Consider the following 20207-nt stretch of genomic DNA (forward strand, 5'->3'; position numbering starts at 1 on the left):
AAATTGCGAAGTTTAGTTGTTAAAATCACCTTCTTCAATCACTTTATTACGAGCTCAACTGGCAAGTTTAGGGCCTTTTTCCCATTATTAAAACTAAAGAAAACAAGACTTAATTAATTTGTATGAGGAAAGGAGTAACGTGAGCCTTGAGGCTTTCAAATAGATTAAAAAGGCCTTAGCTTCATATATTGATCTAATTCCTTTTGCATGAGGAAGCCTTTGAAGTTATATATTTTAGCACAAGATGATGATGATGATATAAAAAGAGTTGTATATTATCTTAGCATTTTTTCTGCATAATACAGAGATTCACAATTCAATTATTGAAAAACTATGTTTATCATTGAATTTTGCTTGTACTAAAGAAGTCTTTGTAATTTGCAAATTTAATGTTGTTAAATATTTACTTAATACATAAACTCCACAATGACAATTGCTAAAGTGGACCATTAAGTTTTCTTATCTATAAAGCGCAAATCATTAAGTTAAGTGTTTTCTCATTAAAAATATGTATCTTTAAAGACTACGAAGGGATAGGCGTTAGCTAATAAGGAAGCGTTTGGTTTGATTGTTTTCTGTTTTCATTTTCACCGAAAACAGAAAATGGTGATAAAAATGTGTTTGGTTGAATTTCTGAAAACATTTTCAATGAAAATGAAAACAGGAAACAATTAGAAAATAAAAACAATAAAATCTCATTTTCAGTGTTTTCACTTGAGAACAGAAACCTCATTTCGGGTAAAATGAAATTAGAGTGACAATGAATGTAATTTTAAACAAATCTAAAAATACAAAAAGACAAGAAGTCAATATATCATAAATTTTTAGTATTTTTATTTCATGAAAACAGAAAACAAGAAGTCAAACCAAACATGTTTTCAGAATTCTAATCTTTTGAAAATGAAAACAGTTTTCAGAAAATGAAAACAGAAAATAAAAATGCAAACCAAACACACCTTAATGTTTGACCCCGAACCATGCATTTGATGGATCCAAGACTTAATTAAGTTCTGGTGCAGAGTTGACAATAGCTAGTCCAAAAGGGAGATAATTTGTTGAACATACAAATTATTAGTAATATCTAAACTATCTAACCAATACATATATACAAATTGTTAACTCATTTTTTTTTCAAAAAAAAAAAGGTTATAACTCAACTTTTAATTTAACTTCATTTGTTATTTTTTTATATTTATTTTAGAAAAAATTAGTATTCTAAATGATTTTGATATTAAAAAAAAGTCATTGTCTCACGCCCATTGAGGGCAATGATTTTTTCCTTGTAGCTCCTTCACTTTCTTTTCATTCGTTAAAAAATAATGTCTTGGGATATAACTACATATTCAACCACAACGCTTGTGTCAAAAAGGTTACTTTGCAGTTTTACACTGCTATGTTAATGAAATTTGTATCAACGTATTAGCATTTTGATTGATAACTTATGTGTAAATTGTTATCATTTTTTATTCTAGGAATATTCAACCGTTCTACATATAATAATAACAGGTCACCACCTGACTTCTTCCTCACTAGATATTATTTTATTTCCTCATTGGAAAATAATTTAACTGTATTATTATCTGAAAACTGATAGCTATGTATGCATATATACACACCAAACCAACCATAGTCCAAAAAAATACAACACCCTTATCTTCACTCATTCTTTCATTCACTTCACTTCCAAATTGTCATGGCTTCCACAGTGTTCTCATATCCTTCTCCTCTTCATCTTAAAACCTATCCACACAAAACATCATCAAACCCTTCAGAGTTTTCCATTCACATCCAACCCAAAAAGCACTTTTCCATTAGATGCACATCTTTGGACTCCATTCCTGAGGCTGAGTTTCCAACTCCAGATCCTTCCTCAAGCACAGTGAACAGTGCAGAGTCCTTTCCCATTGAGAAGAGAAGGAGGTCAGAGATAGTGAGAGAGAGAAGAGGAGAAAAACTAGTGCAGCCAGAGCCACCAAACTTTGAAATAGGTTGGAAGAGGACCAAAGAGATCAACCTAGAGAGGCCAATAGGGCATGTCATAGCTGATTTCTTGGAGAAGCTGGAGACCCTCATGGAGAAGGAGTTTGGATCAACAGAACTTCTGGCTAAGGTTGGGGAGATTGTGGCCGAGAGGGCAAGAGAGGAGGCTGAGATTCTCATGGATGAAGGGAAAGTGGAAGAGAGAATGGTGACTGAATTGTTTAGAGTGTTGAAGTTGATGGAGATGGACTTGGCAATGGTTAAGGCTGCTGTGAAGGAGGAGACTTTGGGTGAGAGGCTTGAGCTGGCCAAGGCAAGGTGCAGGCAAGCCATACTTGTTGCTTATTCCTTTTGAGAACTTTCATGGGAGATACAATGTAGGGTGTATTTGGATACACGTTGAAATCAGTTAAACGGAAAAATCACATTTTCCAAAGCAAAAATGTCAAAGAAATGTTGTAGTTTTCATCTAAATGTTAGTTGGTGTTGGATTCAACTGCTTCCCAAATACACACATAGTAGTTGTAAAGAACTTGAAAGTACTGATAAATTTTGCTGAATTGTGCACCCATTGACCTTTTTTTAATCGTCATATTCTTTTACCTAAGACATGACATCAGATTCTGATTTAAAGAAAAACTAAAATGTGTACACATAAGTGGTTAAATGGTGTGTGTTGAACACTTTTGAGTTTTGAGAAGCCTAAGATTCATGTTCTTAGCTTAAACTATGAACTTATGCATAAGATAAGCAAGATTTCATCCCTTTCCTCACACTTGAACATAAGATAGCTTAAACTATCTGATAGTGATTTTATTTATGTTAAGCCTTTTCTTTAGTATCTTATGTTATGAGGTTCTTGCCTCCTATGTTGACTCTAATGACCTAAAGGAGAACATTATTGCCTTACTAACATTGGATTGAACTTCCGACCCAAATTATTTATTTGTTGTGTGGTTTGTATGGCATTCTGTTATTAGAAGGATATCTGTTAACACAGAAATGTCTCACTGCAAGAAAATCATTAATAATTTAAAAATGTCACTAAGAAAATCTTGTGACAATATTTAAATTATCACCCAGCGTCTCTACAATCTTCACTAATAGATATGGCGATAATGATCATTTATTTGTCACTACTAATAATGTTTAGTTAAATAAAATAAAAATAATTGCAATTTTTAATTATGAACCAATGCATACTGCCTTGGGTTTTATTTATTTATTTCTTTATATTATTATATACATGAGTCATTAAATAGAATAAAGATAGTCTTGGGCATAAAAAAATTGAAAATAAACTTATTTATTACTATTTTTATATTTTTTTTATCATGGACAAGGTACAAGGGTAACGTTTGGTTAGTTAATCATTATATTCATTGATGTACCAAAAGAAAATCATTATATTCATTGGTTTGTTGTTTAACATGATACCTTTTAATTTTAATTTTTTAGAGTAACATCTCACATTTAAGAGATTAATATTTTTTTTTTATTCAACACCACTATAATTAGGACCTTAGTTTTGGTCCTTTAAACGACTATAGAACTAATTCTCGATCCAAACTTAATCGTACTTAAAATTCTCTATCCTTTCCCAAGAGTATATCATGTGATAGTCAAACTAAGTATTTTCCCCCAAACTCAATGTGTTGTCAGCTACACCCATTAGGTCACCTAATCTCTTTGTATACGTTCAAATGCTGAAGGTTAAAATCCCCTGGCGACAATATTTTTTCCATAACTGATGTTTTTAAAAAATATTTGAATCACTTCTACTATTTGTATATGTTCAACGCGTCTATTATAAATGAAACGGTTGAATTGTGAACTGAGCATCTTCAATTTGATATCCATTTTGACTTTTAAAACTCCAGTAAACAACAGTACCGTTGATTCATTCGTTACCACGTCAATAAAATAATTTGCAAAAACGAATTGTTGCATAAATATTTATAATCATTGAGTAAATATTATATTCCCTTTTTCCTTGTTAGCAACATTGTCAGGGCAATTCTGAAAATGTTGCGGAAGCAGAAATGGTTATATAGGAACTTGGTAGGTATGATTCATAAAAAAATGGTGGCTGAAAAATTTGTAGAGCAAACTTGATGAAACGCACTATACAAAGCCGTCTTATTAAGGAGCCTCATTCAGAAATCAGAATCATGCAAATCAGTGGCAGTAACACGTAGCAGAGAATCATGACGTTTCTGTGAAGGCAGAAGCCCAAGCTTATCCTTGATTTCCGAAAGCAACTCGAGGAAAGTGTGCAAATGACTTGACTCTTCAATCAGAGAAAATACCTATTATGCATACAAAGACAAAAATGTTGTCAACACAATGTGGGCTAATGTAATGGAGCAAACATCATAAAGGCTCCGTCTTCCTGCGCCCATTAAAAATCACCGACAATCCCTTTCATTCTGGAAAGAGTAATCTGGAATGAAGACTCTTTTCAGAATGAAAGGGGAGTGCCGAGTGATTTTGAGGTGCAGGAAGAGATGCCCTGCCATAAAACCTGAAAATTTTTCCACAACCCGTTAACAATATTTCAAGCACAAAACAACATAGCTGCTTGAAAGAGTTTCAGACTAGCACATGTAATCCTCAGCGCAAACTACAACAATAACTCAACATAGCCAGCCATGTTTCTTACATCATAGAATTATACAAATTAAGTGAAAAGGAAGCTATAGCCAACCTTATCAAAGAGAAATTCCATAACTTGCTCATCACTTTGGAACTTATCCATGAGCAGATTACACAATTCGACAGCAGAACTGACACAAAATATAATGAACTTAAGTAAATTGCAGAATATATTTTTAGTGGATAGAAATTCAATAAAGTGAAGGGAAAACAACAAACCTTAAATGCTTATTCCAAATACAATACAAGATGATTCTGCAGCAAGCATCATTCCAATAGTCTGTATCATCCAATTCCTCAAGTAGCAGAAGCAACCTATCCAACTCACCCTCGGAATGAGTGTGCTCCTATGGTTGTCCAATGGCTTGATTATGAATGATTGTAAGTTAAAAACTATAGAAAATACTGATATTTTCAAAACCTTACAATGAGACTCGTAATTTCTTTTGCCTCCAGCTTGTGTCCAGATTGTTTGATTTTGTCATAAATAACTAGAGCCCCAGACAATTGCCCATGTGATGCAAGTACTGAGACAAGAAAACCCTTGATTTGATTCAAGCTCTTCGGTGGTATCAATGGATCTAAGATTACCTGTAATGTTAAGGATTAATGAGATCACCATAAAAGGTTACTCAGTGCTTTAAGCATATAATAAATGGCTCTAGTCTAAGTATATCACACATTTCTAAAAGATTGGTATATGAAACCTATTACTGTGTTATACAGTCCTAAAAACCACTGAAATCATGGCATCGAGGAATAACAGAAAATGGGAATATACACCAGGTAGTGCATTAAACAAAAAGAAAAAGAACAATGCTTTCACAAATTCAAGGAGAAATTGGGCTGAAAGATATATGCAAGTTCATCCAGACAGATATTTTGGGCTTGAAAAATGCATCTATATCCCTTTTGGACCTAGTGATTAGTTCAAGGAAGCAGCATCTGCTGCTTGGACCCATACCTTTTTTGCTTTCTCCAACTGTCCGCAAGCAGCATAAGCATTTATAAGTGCCATGAAAATTTGCTTGGTAGCTACGATTCCAGATTGCTTCAGTTCTTCATAATACTACAAGCATAATGTTGAAACATAAAATCACGAGCTTTCAATACATCTGTGGACAGTATATCTTAATTACTTCAGTTTATCAAAACTATATTTATGTAAACCCAAAAATATTATAGTGCAGCATCACTACATTAGCACAAATAAACAAAAAGGGAAAAACCGTAAGCTTAGTGAAGCCATGCATGATAACATTGAAAAAAATTAACTTTGAGCAGTATTTGGTTCTTCTGATCAGTATTTGGTTCTTCTGATCAATATAACTCTTAATTTTTGCTAAGAAGTTTGAGTTAACATCAGAAGGAACAATAGAAGAAAGAGCAAAAACCTTTGAACACAAACACTGGTTTAAAAGATCACAAAATGCCCAAAACAGAAGGGATGAGTTTATTCCTGATTCAGTCAGATAGATATGTAAGAAACTATAAACTATTATGTGGCTATTAAGCACAACTTACCTTTGCTATATCCTCTTTAGTTTCGGAGTTGCTGATCAGGCAGCTGAAAGTCTGTGAATCAGGCTTTACATCAGCACATTGCATGTGCTCAAGAACCCTCACCCCATCACTAATGTTTTTCTGCAAAATTTAGGGCAAAAGGGTGAGAAAGAGGATGCATGGTTTAAACTAGGTGACATGTCGATTTAAATACATCTTCAAAGGTCAAAATATTTGAGACTTATTATATAAATCAGTGACAATAAAACAGTATTAACATGTTAAGAACGCATTAACATGTTTTTATTTAAATTACAAAATCATAATGAAAGCAATGAATTACATTGATACATTGCCAAAATCTAAAAATACAAGGAGTTAATGTCTGCAAGTGGGTATTAATTTCTAGATTTGGTGAGCATGGTATGATTTCCCTTCACCTACAATCCTAGGAGTGACCTTGTTCAAGGATTTGCATCACATCTATAATCTGTATAACTAAACAAAAAGGGCCATTGAACAAAAATATGACTAATGGCTGTAACAATTTCAGATGGTCCCATGTTTAGCCACCAACAATTAAAAAAAAGAAACGAAATCAATAATGAATTGTCAAAATCTGGTTCCAATGGAATAATGGATTCAAGAGCCTTGGCCATTTTAACAGAAGTTCAATTGATTCTGGGTTGGTTTAACAACATAATGGTTTCAGTGTATTGACTGGTCCAGAAACAGGACCACTAATTTTCCAGCTAAACCAGTGGGTTAAAAACTATCTTGCAAACAAGTATTTTCTCAAATACCAACAGAAATAAAACTAGAAAATATTAGTCGTATCAAATCCTGAAGAAAATATTGTAGACAAATTCATACATCCATTAATTATCATATTAATTTTTTTATCCTAAATACTTTCTAATAAGCTTTACCTCTTAATAGATGTAGTTTAAAGAATTTATCTATATGTCCAAATTTCAATAATTGATTCTTATTTTATTTAAATTAAGTTTACATTTTTAAGAATTCATATAAAATATTCCTTGTATTGCATGAGGAACATGCTATTTTGGTATTATGGCAGAAATTAGGCATCTTCAAACCTAAATCTAATATTTATAAATCCATCTACTTGTTTAACTTGTGTGGATATGAGACAAATTTCCAAGCTATATTCTTTTTGAGCCATCTAGACATGCATGTATACAGTCCATTTGATCTTTCTGCCAAAGCCAGCAAAAATTTCCAGAAATCATATTTTAAGTTCTAGCAAATCATTCCAATCTCATTGAAGAAATAGTTCAAAGTCTATACGAGCAAAAACAGAGGCATCCTCAGTAACCAGAAAAAACACCTCTTGAAAACATTCTGCCATTATAGCATTGTACATCCCTGGGGTCAGCTTCAAATTTAATTCCTCCAAATCATCAAGCATCTTATATGCACCTTCAATCTACATTATGAAACAAAAAAATAAAGTTTGAATAAGGGATAATGTTCACAGTGATCAACCAAATTACTATCATAAATAGATGTTTAGTGAGACAGTCAAAATTAGTAGAAAGACTGATGAACACAAGAACGTAAATGAAATCTGTACAAATTACATCTTTCATCTTCAAGAAAAAGTCTATCATAGATCTGAATGTTTCATCATCTGATTCCAAATTGTAGTGACGTATGGTTGAGAAGATTCGATGGACCTTTACCAAAGAAGAAAACAAACATTACATAGCAGAACAGTAAACTATGCTAGACAACATAGAAGGCTTCAAAAACTAGCAGAGAGCCAATTTCCGCATATACTCTCACAAAATATTTAATTAAAACTCTGCCTGAATTTTTTGTCCTTTATGTTTGCAATATAATGAAAAATTGAAAACATACAAATGGAGAAAGGAAACACAAATACGTAATCCTAACTGTTTATGCTTCTCTTGTCTCCATGAAAAGTTATGTCATTTTCTCAAAGGTAAAGGCTTGAATCTTAGACAAAAGTCATCCAAAAGATGAACAGACCAATTCTAAGCAATCTCATTGCGTTAGAAATTACAGCCAAGAGGGATAAATTTACGAAATAGGACACAAAATAGAGCTGCAGAAACATCCATACATTTCTTTCCTTAGAACTGAGCTTTTAGTTAGTTAAAGACAAAAATACTGATGGACTTTCACCTAATATCTTAAGCTTTTAGGTTAATGATCCCTTGACATGGTGACATTCATGACCAATAAGTTATGATTTTAACTAATCTCAAATTAAAGTTTAGAATAAGTTAATGATTGGCCTAAAGTTCATATTTTCTTCAGGGCCAAAGGACTTTTATTTGAGGGGTGTATAACAGATAAATTTTTTGTTTATTTTTTTATTTTTTACAAAAAGATCATTCTTGGATTTTTACCTAACAGTAACACTATAAGCTTTCAAGTCAAACAGTTCATTGACATAACACGAACTGTAGTTACTTCAAGATCATAAGCTTAGACATCAAGGCCAAAGTTTATAAATATATGTGGTGAAAAGATATGAACGCATTAGCACACAGATTATGACAAATGAAGAAACAAGGGAGTAATTGTATGGAAGATTGGCCATACCAAATTATATTCAGATGTATCATCACAAATTTGTAAAATTGAGTGTAACGCCTTGGTTGATAGAGTCAAGCCTGCTTCACACATTTCATCAACAATATCAAGCGCTACATGTACCTGCATTACAAACCAGAAAGAATTCATCTTAAATGCAAACTCCAAGCTAATCAAGTTACACCAAGAGTAACTCTTAGTTACTCCTCAATATCCTCATTGGCTCATCCTCACCATTTATTTTCTTGAAATCTAATAGTTCTAATGATTAATTAATCTTAATCATTAGATTCTAAGAAAATGAATGGTGAGGATGAGGAGTAGCTCTCTCTCTCTCTCTCTCTCTCTCTCTCTCTATATATATATATATATATATATATATATATATATATGCTTTTCTAACTCTTGACAACAGATGTTCTCTCCTCCTGTCATCTATACCCCTCAGCAATCTTGCTCTTCTATGTGTTAGTGACTTCCCAATGCTAGAATGTGAAGATTAATATATGATTACTTGAGAAGGAAATATCATTTTATAGGCGAGTGTCTCTAAACTAAAGGGCAGGCAATATTCGTAATAAGGTTGTGGTTAGACAGATACTTTGTAGTTGGTGGAAGGAGAGCAGTTGGAATTTTAATGCAAACCAAGAAGTTATTTATGCAAGCAGGTAGCAGAATGGTTTCAGTTTGTTTATATAGCAACTAGCAAGTGGTCTGAAGTATAATTATGAAGTGAAATCCAAATGGCAGTTCAGTTGACAAGAAAGCTACGCCTAGTGGGGTTTCAGTTTGTTTATATATCATTAAAGACTGTAGGAATATTAAAACATCATTCTCTAGTTTAGTAAAAATTTTCAAATGACCAACCTCTCCAGACATCAACATAATGGATAAAGATGATGATACATGGCAGGCTTAAAGGTGAAAATTTCAAGTATGGTGATATGCAAAGTGACAAAACATATCACACAGCTTTCAAATGATGATTATAAAGACTAAGGAGTCAGGCATCTATGCACTGAGTGCAAATGTTAGACAATATCTCTGTTTTCCTTTTCTTTTGAATTACTTCTACGAATAGTAATTCTTCTAATGATTTTTGGATAACAGTGGACAGGGAATTGGATAAGATCTTCAAGTTTTGTTTTATCAACAAGGAATGCCAGTTACAGCAGATAAAAGAACCAGCAAAGTCATTATAGGGGCAAAAAAGGAACTTAAGAAATAACTTCTATGCTTGAATATATGTTTTTTTCTATTAAATAAGATGATATATTTAACAATGAAGAGAAAGCAAATATACGCGGGTCCACAACTAAAAAATACATAAGTTTGGATTTTTTCTTTCTTCTTATAGAGAAGGTTCTGGCAGTCAGTTAATAATCATAAGATGCAATAAAGAAGGTTGTACCTCGAGCAATGCACAGCTATGTAAAATGAGCTTCTCGTATGAGGAGGATGAAGGTGAAACTTCTAGTCTTTGGTGCAAATCTTTGAATTTTTTTATGACATCCTCAACCTTCAAGAATACCAACAATCATGTGAGCAAACAACACATGCACAAAGAATTTCCTCCCCATAACAGACAAGAACTATTGACAATTATCATGTCAAACAATATGTATGCCATAAAATAGCTACTGACATCTCTTGATTGTGGTCAAATGCTCATATGCAACTATTCACTTTTTACCATACAAGCACAATGAAGCAAGACTTCATTGGCTTTTAAGTTTTAGCCACAGCAGAGGTACGAGTTTCAACAATTGTTGGATAGAACTGGACCACATTTTAAAGACATGCCAATTCTATCTGTATCTGATAATTCACCTTAGTGCACTGTAGATGATAACCTACAAATGCCACTCTGTTTAGTTCAACTTTAATTGAGAATTCAAAATTAATTATCATGAAATTGTCACTAAAGTATGCTAATAGAAACTAGCAAACTGGCTGTTATACTACATCAATCACACTAAAGTCTGAAGTAACATAAAAATGTGAAAATGGAGACATGGTTTTAGGATAAGCAAATTGCATAAAGCAGAACTGGTTAATAGTATTGTGGCCTCACAGAAATTATCAGCACCATTTGTGAGATATTTCTTATCGATAAATCTGGAATGCTAACAGCATAACTAGCAATGAAGTTTGTAATATTATCTGCTTCATGATCTGCAAAATGTAAGAAAACACAGTAAATAAAAAATACTGGGGAAAATTTTATAGAAGAATGAAATGCCTAACTCCTCTGTAAGATTATAATATTACTTCAGATACACTAAGGTAGAATGTTAGAAAAAATCTTTAATTGAATACAGTTATCGAAGAAAAAAAAAACAGATCCGTGAAGTTCTAATTTGGGTAAGTTAATACATATAAAATATAAGACTGGCAGAATTTGATAGATAAAAAGGCTCATATAGCATCTGCAAATTATTTTTATTCTTTTCCAAATGCAACTCAGTGCCACATCTCACGACTCACATACATCATCCATGTTGAAAAAAGAAAAATATCACAATTACCACTTGTTTTGAAGTCTAAAAGGAACTTCTCCGCAAGAGGTTCCAATAGTAATCTTCCTAATGCTTGAAATACCTTTGCTACAGATTCAGCAGATGAAAGGTTTTTTATGTCTATGATTTCCAACAGCTTCAAAATCTCCTTCATCCGTTCACTTTCACACTAATAAATAACTTTCTGCAACATAGGTTGAGCAAAGTAAGTTTCTAATGTGCTACATGAAACAACATTTTCTATCATTATAGAACATCAAAGTGCAGAAAAAGCAGCATTATGTTAATAACATGCATGTTTGGCATGGAAACTTCTAATAATGAGCTGCATAACAGCAATGTACTTGGAACATAATTTAGCTCAAATTCTATTCTCGTAACATTTTTCTGATAGAGCACAGGTGTGAATTTAGATAAATATGTTAATTGCAATGGGGTAGCATAAAGCATTCGTATCTTAATAATCAAATACAATTAGCCACATGGATCACGTCACTTGCAGTTCAAACAGCAAGGGTTAAACAGTTTCACCTCAAATGATCCCAAAAAATGTCTTAGAAGACATCAATTATGTCTCTATCTCTATGTAATGTTAAAACACTGATGAACTTTGCAACATCTGTTACAGTTAAAATCAAAAGCAGGATGTTCTTCAGCAGAACATGTTATGGCAAAATAATAATAAAAAAAAAACTTCGTACCCCATTGCCCAGAGGCTCTTCGCTATGCGAAGGTATGGGGGAGGGATGTTGTACGCAGCCTTACCCTTGCATATGCAAAGAGACTGTTTCCGGAAATAATGCGGGTAGAAAAAAAACAGAAAAAAAGATTCTCCTACCTCATATATCAGATGTGTCTTCATCATTCTCTGCAATATAGTCACAAATACCTTGAATCTTTTCTTCATTATTATCTTTTAACCACAGCAACATTTCATAGTAACCCAGTCTTGTAACTGAACTGGGATTCTCATCTTTGATAACAACACAGAAAAATTTAAATTCCTCAACCATACGCATGTCAATCAGATACAAAAGAAGCAGGCGATATGTTTGCTCTTGTAACTCTAAACCTTGTTCCCTCGTTGATTTGAAAAGGTTAAAAACCTTCCCCAGTTCTTCTATTGTAATGTCTTCGTCATCAGTTCCCCTGGCCTTATCTATGCACATTTCTACCAATGTATTGTATCCTTTCACACCAGGTTCTCGTCCCACTTTACCAAACAACTCAATGGTAGCCTCTGGTCCTAGTATCCTTGCACAGACTTCAATTAACTTCTGAAAACGGCTTTCTTGAGTGAAGTCAAACACACATTTTTGTTTCTTTTTACGAGATTGCTCTTTCCGTTGCAGTAATATATTGTTTTGAGATACACTTGACAACCATGATAGATTTGACATTTCTTCAAACTTCTTTGCCCCATCAATTTCCTCAGAATCAGGTTTCTTGGCTGACTTACCAGCTGCGTTCAGTAACAATAATCCGATATAATTAATCTTTTATAGACAAAGAGAAAACAAGCTCATAAATTAAAGGTAATTTATTCATAGGAGATGGTGCTGTAGTTCACGGTTCACCAAGAATGCAATTAAAAATTAAAAATAAAAAAGTGATCCCAAGAAACTATTTTTGGCAAACTACAGAAGAGAGATTTCATTCCATTCCAACCACCACCACCCCTTCCCCGAAAAAAAAAGGCTAATTAATTGTAAATAAAAGCAAAAATTACTAGTTAAACCACCGTAAACCTACTCCTAGCTTACTCAGTTTTCCTTGTTATCTTAGAAAAAATGGATATATATAGTGAAAGCACGAGAGGGGTAAAGCTTGGCCATACAACCACACACGAATGTACGTATTCTCACAGATATTCTTAATCAGTTTTAATTTTAACAATTAATTTGAATCATAAGTTATTCAGTCTCCTATCAAATTCTCATGTCTCACTTAATACCCTTCCCATATAAGTATGCATTCTCACAGAAATTTTAACAAACACTTACCGCGGAAAATAGAAGAAATCTGCTTAAAAAAAATAATGAATCCGATTATAAATCCATTCACTAGAGAGAGAAAAGGGTTGTGAAGCACCTGAATCAGAGGGTCGCTTAAGCTTGAGGCTTGAGAGCGTGAAATCGTCATCGAGGAATAACTAGGCTAAAGAAGAAGAAGAAGAAAAATGAGTTTTGGTAGTGCCGCCTTTGGCTGAACCTGAACCGAACACAGTGCTTAGTCTTCGAACGTAGTAGGAGTAAACGCACTTGCATTTATGATCAACTTGAATCGCTACAACGCTCTTTATTTTTCTTCTATGGAAATGGAACCACGCGACAATTTCATTGGCCTTATGGCACATCAACTTTTGTTCTGTGACACCATACAAAATTTATGGCCTTACGAGAATGTCTTTACAATTACAAGTACATCATTCATTGTTGATGTTTGTCAAAGACTAAGATTAAGATTACCAAAAAGAATAAAGCGTTTAACACTTAAAGAGTCACATTAAGATTCATGTAACAACAAAAATGGAAAAGATTAAGTCATAGATACAATTTCTGAATTACATGATAATGTTCTGAGGCCATAAGTGTTACAGTTACACTAACTTCTATTTTAAATTGTCCCATAAAAAAACTTGTATTTCAAATTTAATGCAATAAATAATGTGTAGATACATAATAAGTTGGGTACTAAAACATTTTAAAGAAATACCCGTCCTATTTGAACTTAAGAAAAGAAAAGTCACAAATCACAATTCACAATACAAATTACAAAAAATCAATGTCTCCGGAACCGATCAGGACAGAAATTCAGGATCACTTACAAAAACTAAATAAAAAACATGACCTAATTAAATATAATAATAATACACACAAAAATGAAAGATCCAAAAAGTGGGTCAAGTTAAAAGTCAAGTCAACTAAGCCCACAAGCCAGGAGATAAGCAAAAGGGAGAAGAAGAGGCGCACGATAGCGTCCACTGAGCTTCGATGCGCCGGACTCGATCACCACGGGGTTCTTCCCTCCAAGTCTAACGGCTTTACGATTCACCTTCGTTCCCAATTCACCAATTTCCACATTTGCCCCTCCCCACAAACGGTGCCGTTTCGTGTACCAGAAAATAATCTTGTACTTCACCGCAGTAGCATAGTCCACACGGTACCACACTTTCCCATCCAGCGCCGCCGTGAGGTTTCCGCCGCCACCTCCGACGGTGAAGTTTCCGCGCTTGGTGGCCTTCTTCTTGTGGCCCTGGTAGAACCTTTCCACGGTGGCGTTGCCGAGGGGGCGCGTGGTGTTCACGCTCTCGAAGACTCTGAAGGAGAGGAGAACGTCGTCGTATTGGATGCCCTTGTCCTTGTTCTCATTGGCGAGCTTGAGAGCGAAGACTATTGTGGCGTTTTTGTTGTGAGTGGAATTTGAACTGGAATTTAGGGTTTTGTTGAGGGCAGGAACGTAAATGTAGTCGAGGTAGCATTTAGGTTCGTCCACGCGGAGACTCAGCCAGAGGAAGAGCGCAGTGAGGCCTATGGCTATTAGGAAGCCGATGCAGCGCGAGCAGCAGTTGTCGTGCTTCGGCGCCATCTACGGTGGTTGGCCGGAATATCGAGAAGAGAAAGAAAGACTGTTGCTTGTTTTGATGATGTTGTGTTTCGTTTTATTTCTGGGTTTGGGAAGTTTCCATGTGTTCTTAGATCTTATTGCTTCAACGAAAGTAGCAACCTTTTAATTCATTCATTAATACGACTATACGAGTTGTTGTAAAAATATATTGTATCATGTTCATTTTGTACTTTTTACCGGAAGGTTGTTGGATTCGTTGCAAATTCAAATTTCCTAGGTACTAATAAGATTTTTGAAGAAAAAAATAAAATTAGCATTTTAAAAGAATTAATATTTGAAAACAAATATATATGTCACTTTTAAATGTAGTACCACTATCTAACTTTTATGATTGAAATTAATTATTGCAGAAATTTTTTAAAATTATTTGTATCATCTACTTAAAATAAATGTATGTCAAACGACCTAAATCAAGTTTAATAGTTTTAGTTTTGAAAAAATATTAAATATAGGTAACCATAGTCGCATGTTTTAATGATGTAAAAAAGAATTTGCTTAATAATAATTATAATCATAAAAAGGGAAGAATATGAATATCCGAATACATGAATTTTTAATGATGATGATATCAAAACAAACGAAAAACATTATTTCAAGATTAATATAAGATTGTTTCAATAGAACTTTACACAGAGTGGATGGAGTGAGTTACTTGAGGACTGAACTTGTATGGAAAGTTGTCGAACCAGTTGAGTTTGTATTTCTTTCTTCCCTTGTCTCATTTTGTCTTATTTAAAGAATATTATTAGATTGATTGTTGTTTCTTCTTCTACATTGAGAAAAATATTAAAAATTAGTTGATGAAACTTAATTCACCCCTCCTCTTAGACCACTTGTTTAACAATCATTTCTATTATTTATTACTCTTTAATATGACTATTTAAATTTATAATATAAGAATAAATAACTATATGTACAAAATTATTAATTATGTGCGTTCGTAAAAATTAAATTGCTAGTAATAACTATACTTGTTATATTTTCATTTCTAAATTTTACTTAAATTTAATAACACTAAAAGAAAGTTGCCCGTGATACCAACACTTTTAACTGCACACACAAACTTAAACACTAGATTAAACTTCAAGGTTGTTCTTAGAATAAGGAACCTAAAGCCCTGCTTTAGAACTCGAAACTTGTTTTTACTTATTAGTATATATATATATCAACTAGCAACTTTTTAACCATTTCCATCTATTTTTATCTTTATTTTAAATTGAGTTTTAATATTATTTTAAAGAAATTATAAATAACTAAAAAAAACCTTTTATATAAAAAAAATTCTTTATCACAAATCTAAAATATTTATTAAAATTTGTAATAGTTAAAATAATTTATAAATTCAAAATTATACATAACGCGGCAATTGACAGCACGGATTGACGATGGTTCGAGGTGTAATTTGTTGCGTGGCCCAAAGAATGCCTGTTGGAAAGTCTTAGGCCCAAAGAACACGCGTAGGACAAAGAAGAAAGATATTTGTTTTGATTGGTCTATTTTCTTATTTATCTATTATCTATAAGCTGAGAATAAAAATTATATACAGTGCGTCATGTATTTGAAAGAATTTAGTATTGAAGTTTAATTTAGAGATAAAAATAAAAGAAAGCATTGAAAGTGATAGGCATTAATAAGAAGATTAATTATATATATTAAGATAAAAAATAAATAATTTGAAATAATTAAGACGAATTTTTTTGGCTAGTTGATAGAATATTATGTTAAATGTATATTTACAAGAGCATATTACAATCAAATTTTTTTTATCAATATCATTAAAAATTTAACATGAGTTTACAAATGAAATTTTAATTTTGATTAGATATTAGTATTTAAAACATTTTATATTACACTTGGATTTTGCAAAAAAATAATAATATTAATAACACTCTTTTGAAGATACTTTTTACCATTTTTTTTGTATTTAAAACGTGATTTATGTACTAAATACGTGACTTTTTTATACAATTAATTAATATAAACTGTGTTATTAACATTTTTTAAATAACAAAGAATCTGTGATAATTTGGATTTAGCCCATCATGCAGTACCAGCAATGTGCTGGCAATCCAAATAATCTTTCACTTTTTTTTAGAGACGAAATAATGACATGTGTCATTTAGTTTTGAAGCTCAAATGGCTTAATGTTTAAGTTAAATTATTATTTTTTTCTGTAATTTTTTTTTTAGATTTAATTTGATATTATCATCCAAATTAAGTTGATAATATTAAAAAAATGTATATTTTGTGACAATTTAAATTAATTTAGAGACAAGTTTAAACCGCTATAAAATATAAATTTTTAAAATTGTTAATTCAATTTAAATGATAATATCAAATTAAATCTATTTTTAAAATTAAAAACCTAAATTAAATAAAAAAATTAAAACAATAAATCAAATCTAAAAAATAAATTAGACTAACCTAATCTGTATATTCGTAAATTGCTTTTCATGTCACATTTCCCCCTCCAAGGAACTAGTATAACTTGGAAAGAAGATTATAAAGTACTAATAAGACATGACGGATTGGTAAGGATGTTTATATTTTTTGTCATAAGAAAACTTTAAATAATTAAAATAGAAAGCATGAAATTAAGGACGAGTTTGAAACATTTTTAGCTCAACTTAGCCATCACAATACACGGAAGGAAGGGGTGTTGCTACAAGCACCATGTAAATTGTTGGTATACCCAGCATAATTTTTGCACAATTCCTATTTTATTTTTTCATAAAATTGATACAAATTGGTCGATCTATAAGTGGCTCAAATGATTTTTTTAAAAAAATTTCATAAATATGTTTTACAACCTAATTTAAAATTAAATGGCCCAAGCAGAAATTGAACCTATGACTTTTGCATTATTAACATAATATTCTAATCAATTGAATTAATAGACCAATTATATTATAAAATAATTAATGTTGTTATATATAACACTAAAATTTCTAATGTATTTTTAATGCGCATGTAAATTTAGATGATAAATTTTGTGACAATTAATTTTGATATAATAATTAATATGTTTACATATATGAATTTTTATGAAACCCATGATTTTTATTTAAAATTTATATATCTAAAAAAATACATTATTAGATCAAAATTAATTGTAATAAGATCCAAAAAATACATTAGTAGATTTATGTTAATAAACCTATAATTTTTATTTACAATTTATATATGTAAATAAATTAATTATTAGATCAAAATTAATTGTCACAAAATTTATTATCTAAATTTACATGCGTATTAAATATACATTAAAAATTTTAGTGTTACATATAACAACTTTAATTATTTTATAAAATAATTGACCTATTAACTTAATTGGTTAGAGCGTCTATTAATAATACAAAAGTCATAGGTTCAATTCCTACTTCGGCATTGACCAATTTGTATCAATTTTACGAAAGAACAAAATAGGAATTGTACAAATTATGTTGGGTATTCTAGCAATTTACATGGTGTGTGCGTAGCAACACCCGGAAGCAAGGGAGAGCACAAAACCCAAATGAAAATGTGCACTAACATATCGGCTAATGTTGGGCTCAGACTATCTCGTCTTCTTACAATGGACTGGATCTTCTTTATCTATTATTATTATTTACGTACAATACTATCTATCAACATAACTAAACTAGAAAAACTATCAACTTAATGTGTGCAGTTTAATTGATAACCCATACTGAAAATTAATTTTATTATTGACCCAAAGGATAAAAAATTGTAGAAATATCTCAGTATTCCACGGAGGAGAAAATAAACCATAATTATGATAGTTATAACAACAAAAAAAACTAGAAATCTATCAAGGAAGCATGACATTTTCTATTTGTAATATGTTATTAGAAGGTTATCCTAATATATAGTTTTTGCTCTTGCAGCATCTCTCACTCTACGTGGATGTATGTTTGATTTGGATTAGGCATGATTCTTCCGATTGTATACCTTTTTTCAACATGCAGGATTATTCAAAAGGAAGGAAATAAATCAATAATAGATGCTTGCCAATTGATTCAATTTTGTTGGCCTACTTGTTTGCTCTGAATTGAAATAGCTTATCTTGATAAGGTATCAAATCTAATCAAAGTTTATAACTTAGAATTGGATCACATCAAGGTGAAGACTAGGGTGCGCAGCTAAACTTGTTACGAATGGTGCGAAACAAAAAATATGAAATGAATATTATGAAAGTGTCTACACTAGATCAAATTAAAAAATATTATTTATTGTATTATTTTTTCTCTGCCCTCCTCGTCGCTTTGCTCCCTTCGCTCACAACCACCACCATTCAACCTCTTCTCCCTCTCCCTTCCAATTCCAAAGTTCATCTCTCTATGGTGCTCTCTCTCCGACTATACCTCCATCGTCGCTACCATTGATGCTCGAGAAAAAAAAAAACATCACAAAGGTGCTCGGGGATGCCGAGAGACGAACCAAACAATCAGATATGAGATCCAAAAACATATCTGAAATCCAAAACAAAGAGAAATAACCAAATTGATTTGAAGCCCATGATGGTCGTCATCTGGTGGCCATCGACGGCGACTCCGTGAGCGGGAAAAATGAGGTTGTGCCTCAACGGTGATGAAGCCTTGATTTGGTGCTTTTTTTTTTAGTTGATCGGTGATTGAATTGAAGTAGGAATCAAAGAGAAAAACAAAACAAAAAAAAAATGACATTTTGATGCAATGGGAGGAGTGATTCTTCGGTGTTGGTTGGTAGTCGGAGAAAGAAACGGTGGGTTGGGGCTTGAAAGGGAAAGGAAAGAGTGTTTTTTTTTCTTATAAAAAAATAATTCAATACATATATGTCATGGTAGTCCTTACTTATCTTAGTGATTAATTGTAAAAGATTTATATCTAACAGATTACATTCTTCTTTTATTCTCTCTTTCAAACTCTTGCACGTGTAAAAGTAATTAGACTATTACACCCTAGTCTTCGCCTCACATCAAAAGTTTAAGATGTTTGTTTCTCATTCATTAAGTGATATGTTAATCCTTTTTGCTATTTAAAATTGCTATATAGAAAGTGAGAATAGCTTGGGGTTTGAATAATGTCATTAACAATTTATTGATAAAAAATGCTATACAAGAATAAACTATAAGTTAATGTTATATAACATTCTTTTATGTGGAGTTGAAATTTTATGTTATGTATATGAATTGGAGTATTCTTTTTTCGATCGTTCTATAAATAAATATCTTTGCGTTATACGAAAAAGGAGATTTGACCGTGCTCGTACAAAAATAAGATCCATTACAACTAAAAACAAAAAGATAACAGTAACCTTACCTTACGTACATTATCCAAGGTAAAAACATCAAAAGGG

The 20207-nt window shown here is 32.1% G+C and overlaps 4 protein-coding genes across 5 annotated transcripts; 1 reads left to right on the forward strand and 3 right to left on the reverse strand.

Moving 5' to 3' along the window:
• The first annotated feature begins 1597 nt into the window (after positions 1-1597).
• LOC100804209 (uncharacterized) lies at positions 1598-2551 on the forward strand. Its single transcript, XM_003543245.4, has one exon. The coding sequence runs from the start codon at positions 1694-1696 to the stop codon at positions 2333-2335; it is 642 nt and encodes a 213-aa protein (XP_003543293.1). The 5' UTR covers positions 1598-1693; the 3' UTR covers positions 2336-2551.
• A 930-nt stretch (positions 2552-3481) lies between these two features.
• Positions 3482-13839, reverse strand: LOC100785657 (pentatricopeptide repeat-containing protein At4g21880, mitochondrial). Of its 2 annotated transcripts, none has more exons than XM_006594746.3 (14): positions 13335-13839; positions 12082-12705; positions 11253-11427; positions 10799-10899; positions 10136-10243; positions 8734-8847; positions 7743-7838; positions 7490-7588; positions 6160-6279; positions 5600-5704; positions 5062-5226; positions 4855-4982; positions 4688-4766; positions 3482-4289 (listed from the first exon to the last, which is right to left on the reverse strand). In XM_006594746.3, exons 3-14 carry the CDS (start codon positions 11395-11397, stop codon positions 4137-4139), a joined length of 1413 nt encoding a protein of 470 aa, XP_006594809.1. In that variant the 5' UTR covers positions 11398-11427; positions 12082-12705; positions 13335-13839; the 3' UTR covers positions 3482-4136. The 2 variants fall into 2 exon arrangements, with proteins under 2 accessions (XP_006594809.1, XP_006594810.1); XM_006594747.3 differs by having other exon boundaries at positions 11326-11427; positions 13335-13837.
• LOC106795648 (pentatricopeptide repeat-containing protein At4g04790, mitochondrial-like) lies at positions 12083-13385 on the reverse strand. The gene is made up of 2 exons (XM_014766292.1): positions 13335-13385; positions 12083-12739 (listed from the first exon to the last, which is right to left on the reverse strand). The coding sequence occupies exons 1-2, from the start codon at positions 13383-13385 to the stop codon at positions 12083-12085; spliced, it is 708 nt and encodes a 235-aa protein (XP_014621778.1).
• Positions 13840-13876: 37 nt separating the features above from the next.
• Positions 13877-14855, reverse strand: NDR1A (NDR1-like protein). Its single transcript, NM_001253982.2, has one exon. The coding sequence runs from the start codon at positions 14829-14831 to the stop codon at positions 14163-14165; it is 669 nt and encodes a 222-aa protein (NP_001240911.1). The 5' UTR covers positions 14832-14855; the 3' UTR covers positions 13877-14162.
• Between the last annotated feature and the right edge of the window lie 5352 nt (positions 14856-20207).

Source organism: Glycine max, chromosome 13 (assembly GCF_000004515.6).
Source record: "Glycine max cultivar Williams 82 chromosome 13, Glycine_max_v4.0, whole genome shotgun sequence".
NCBI lineage: Eukaryota > Viridiplantae > Streptophyta > Magnoliopsida > Fabales > Fabaceae > Glycine > Glycine max.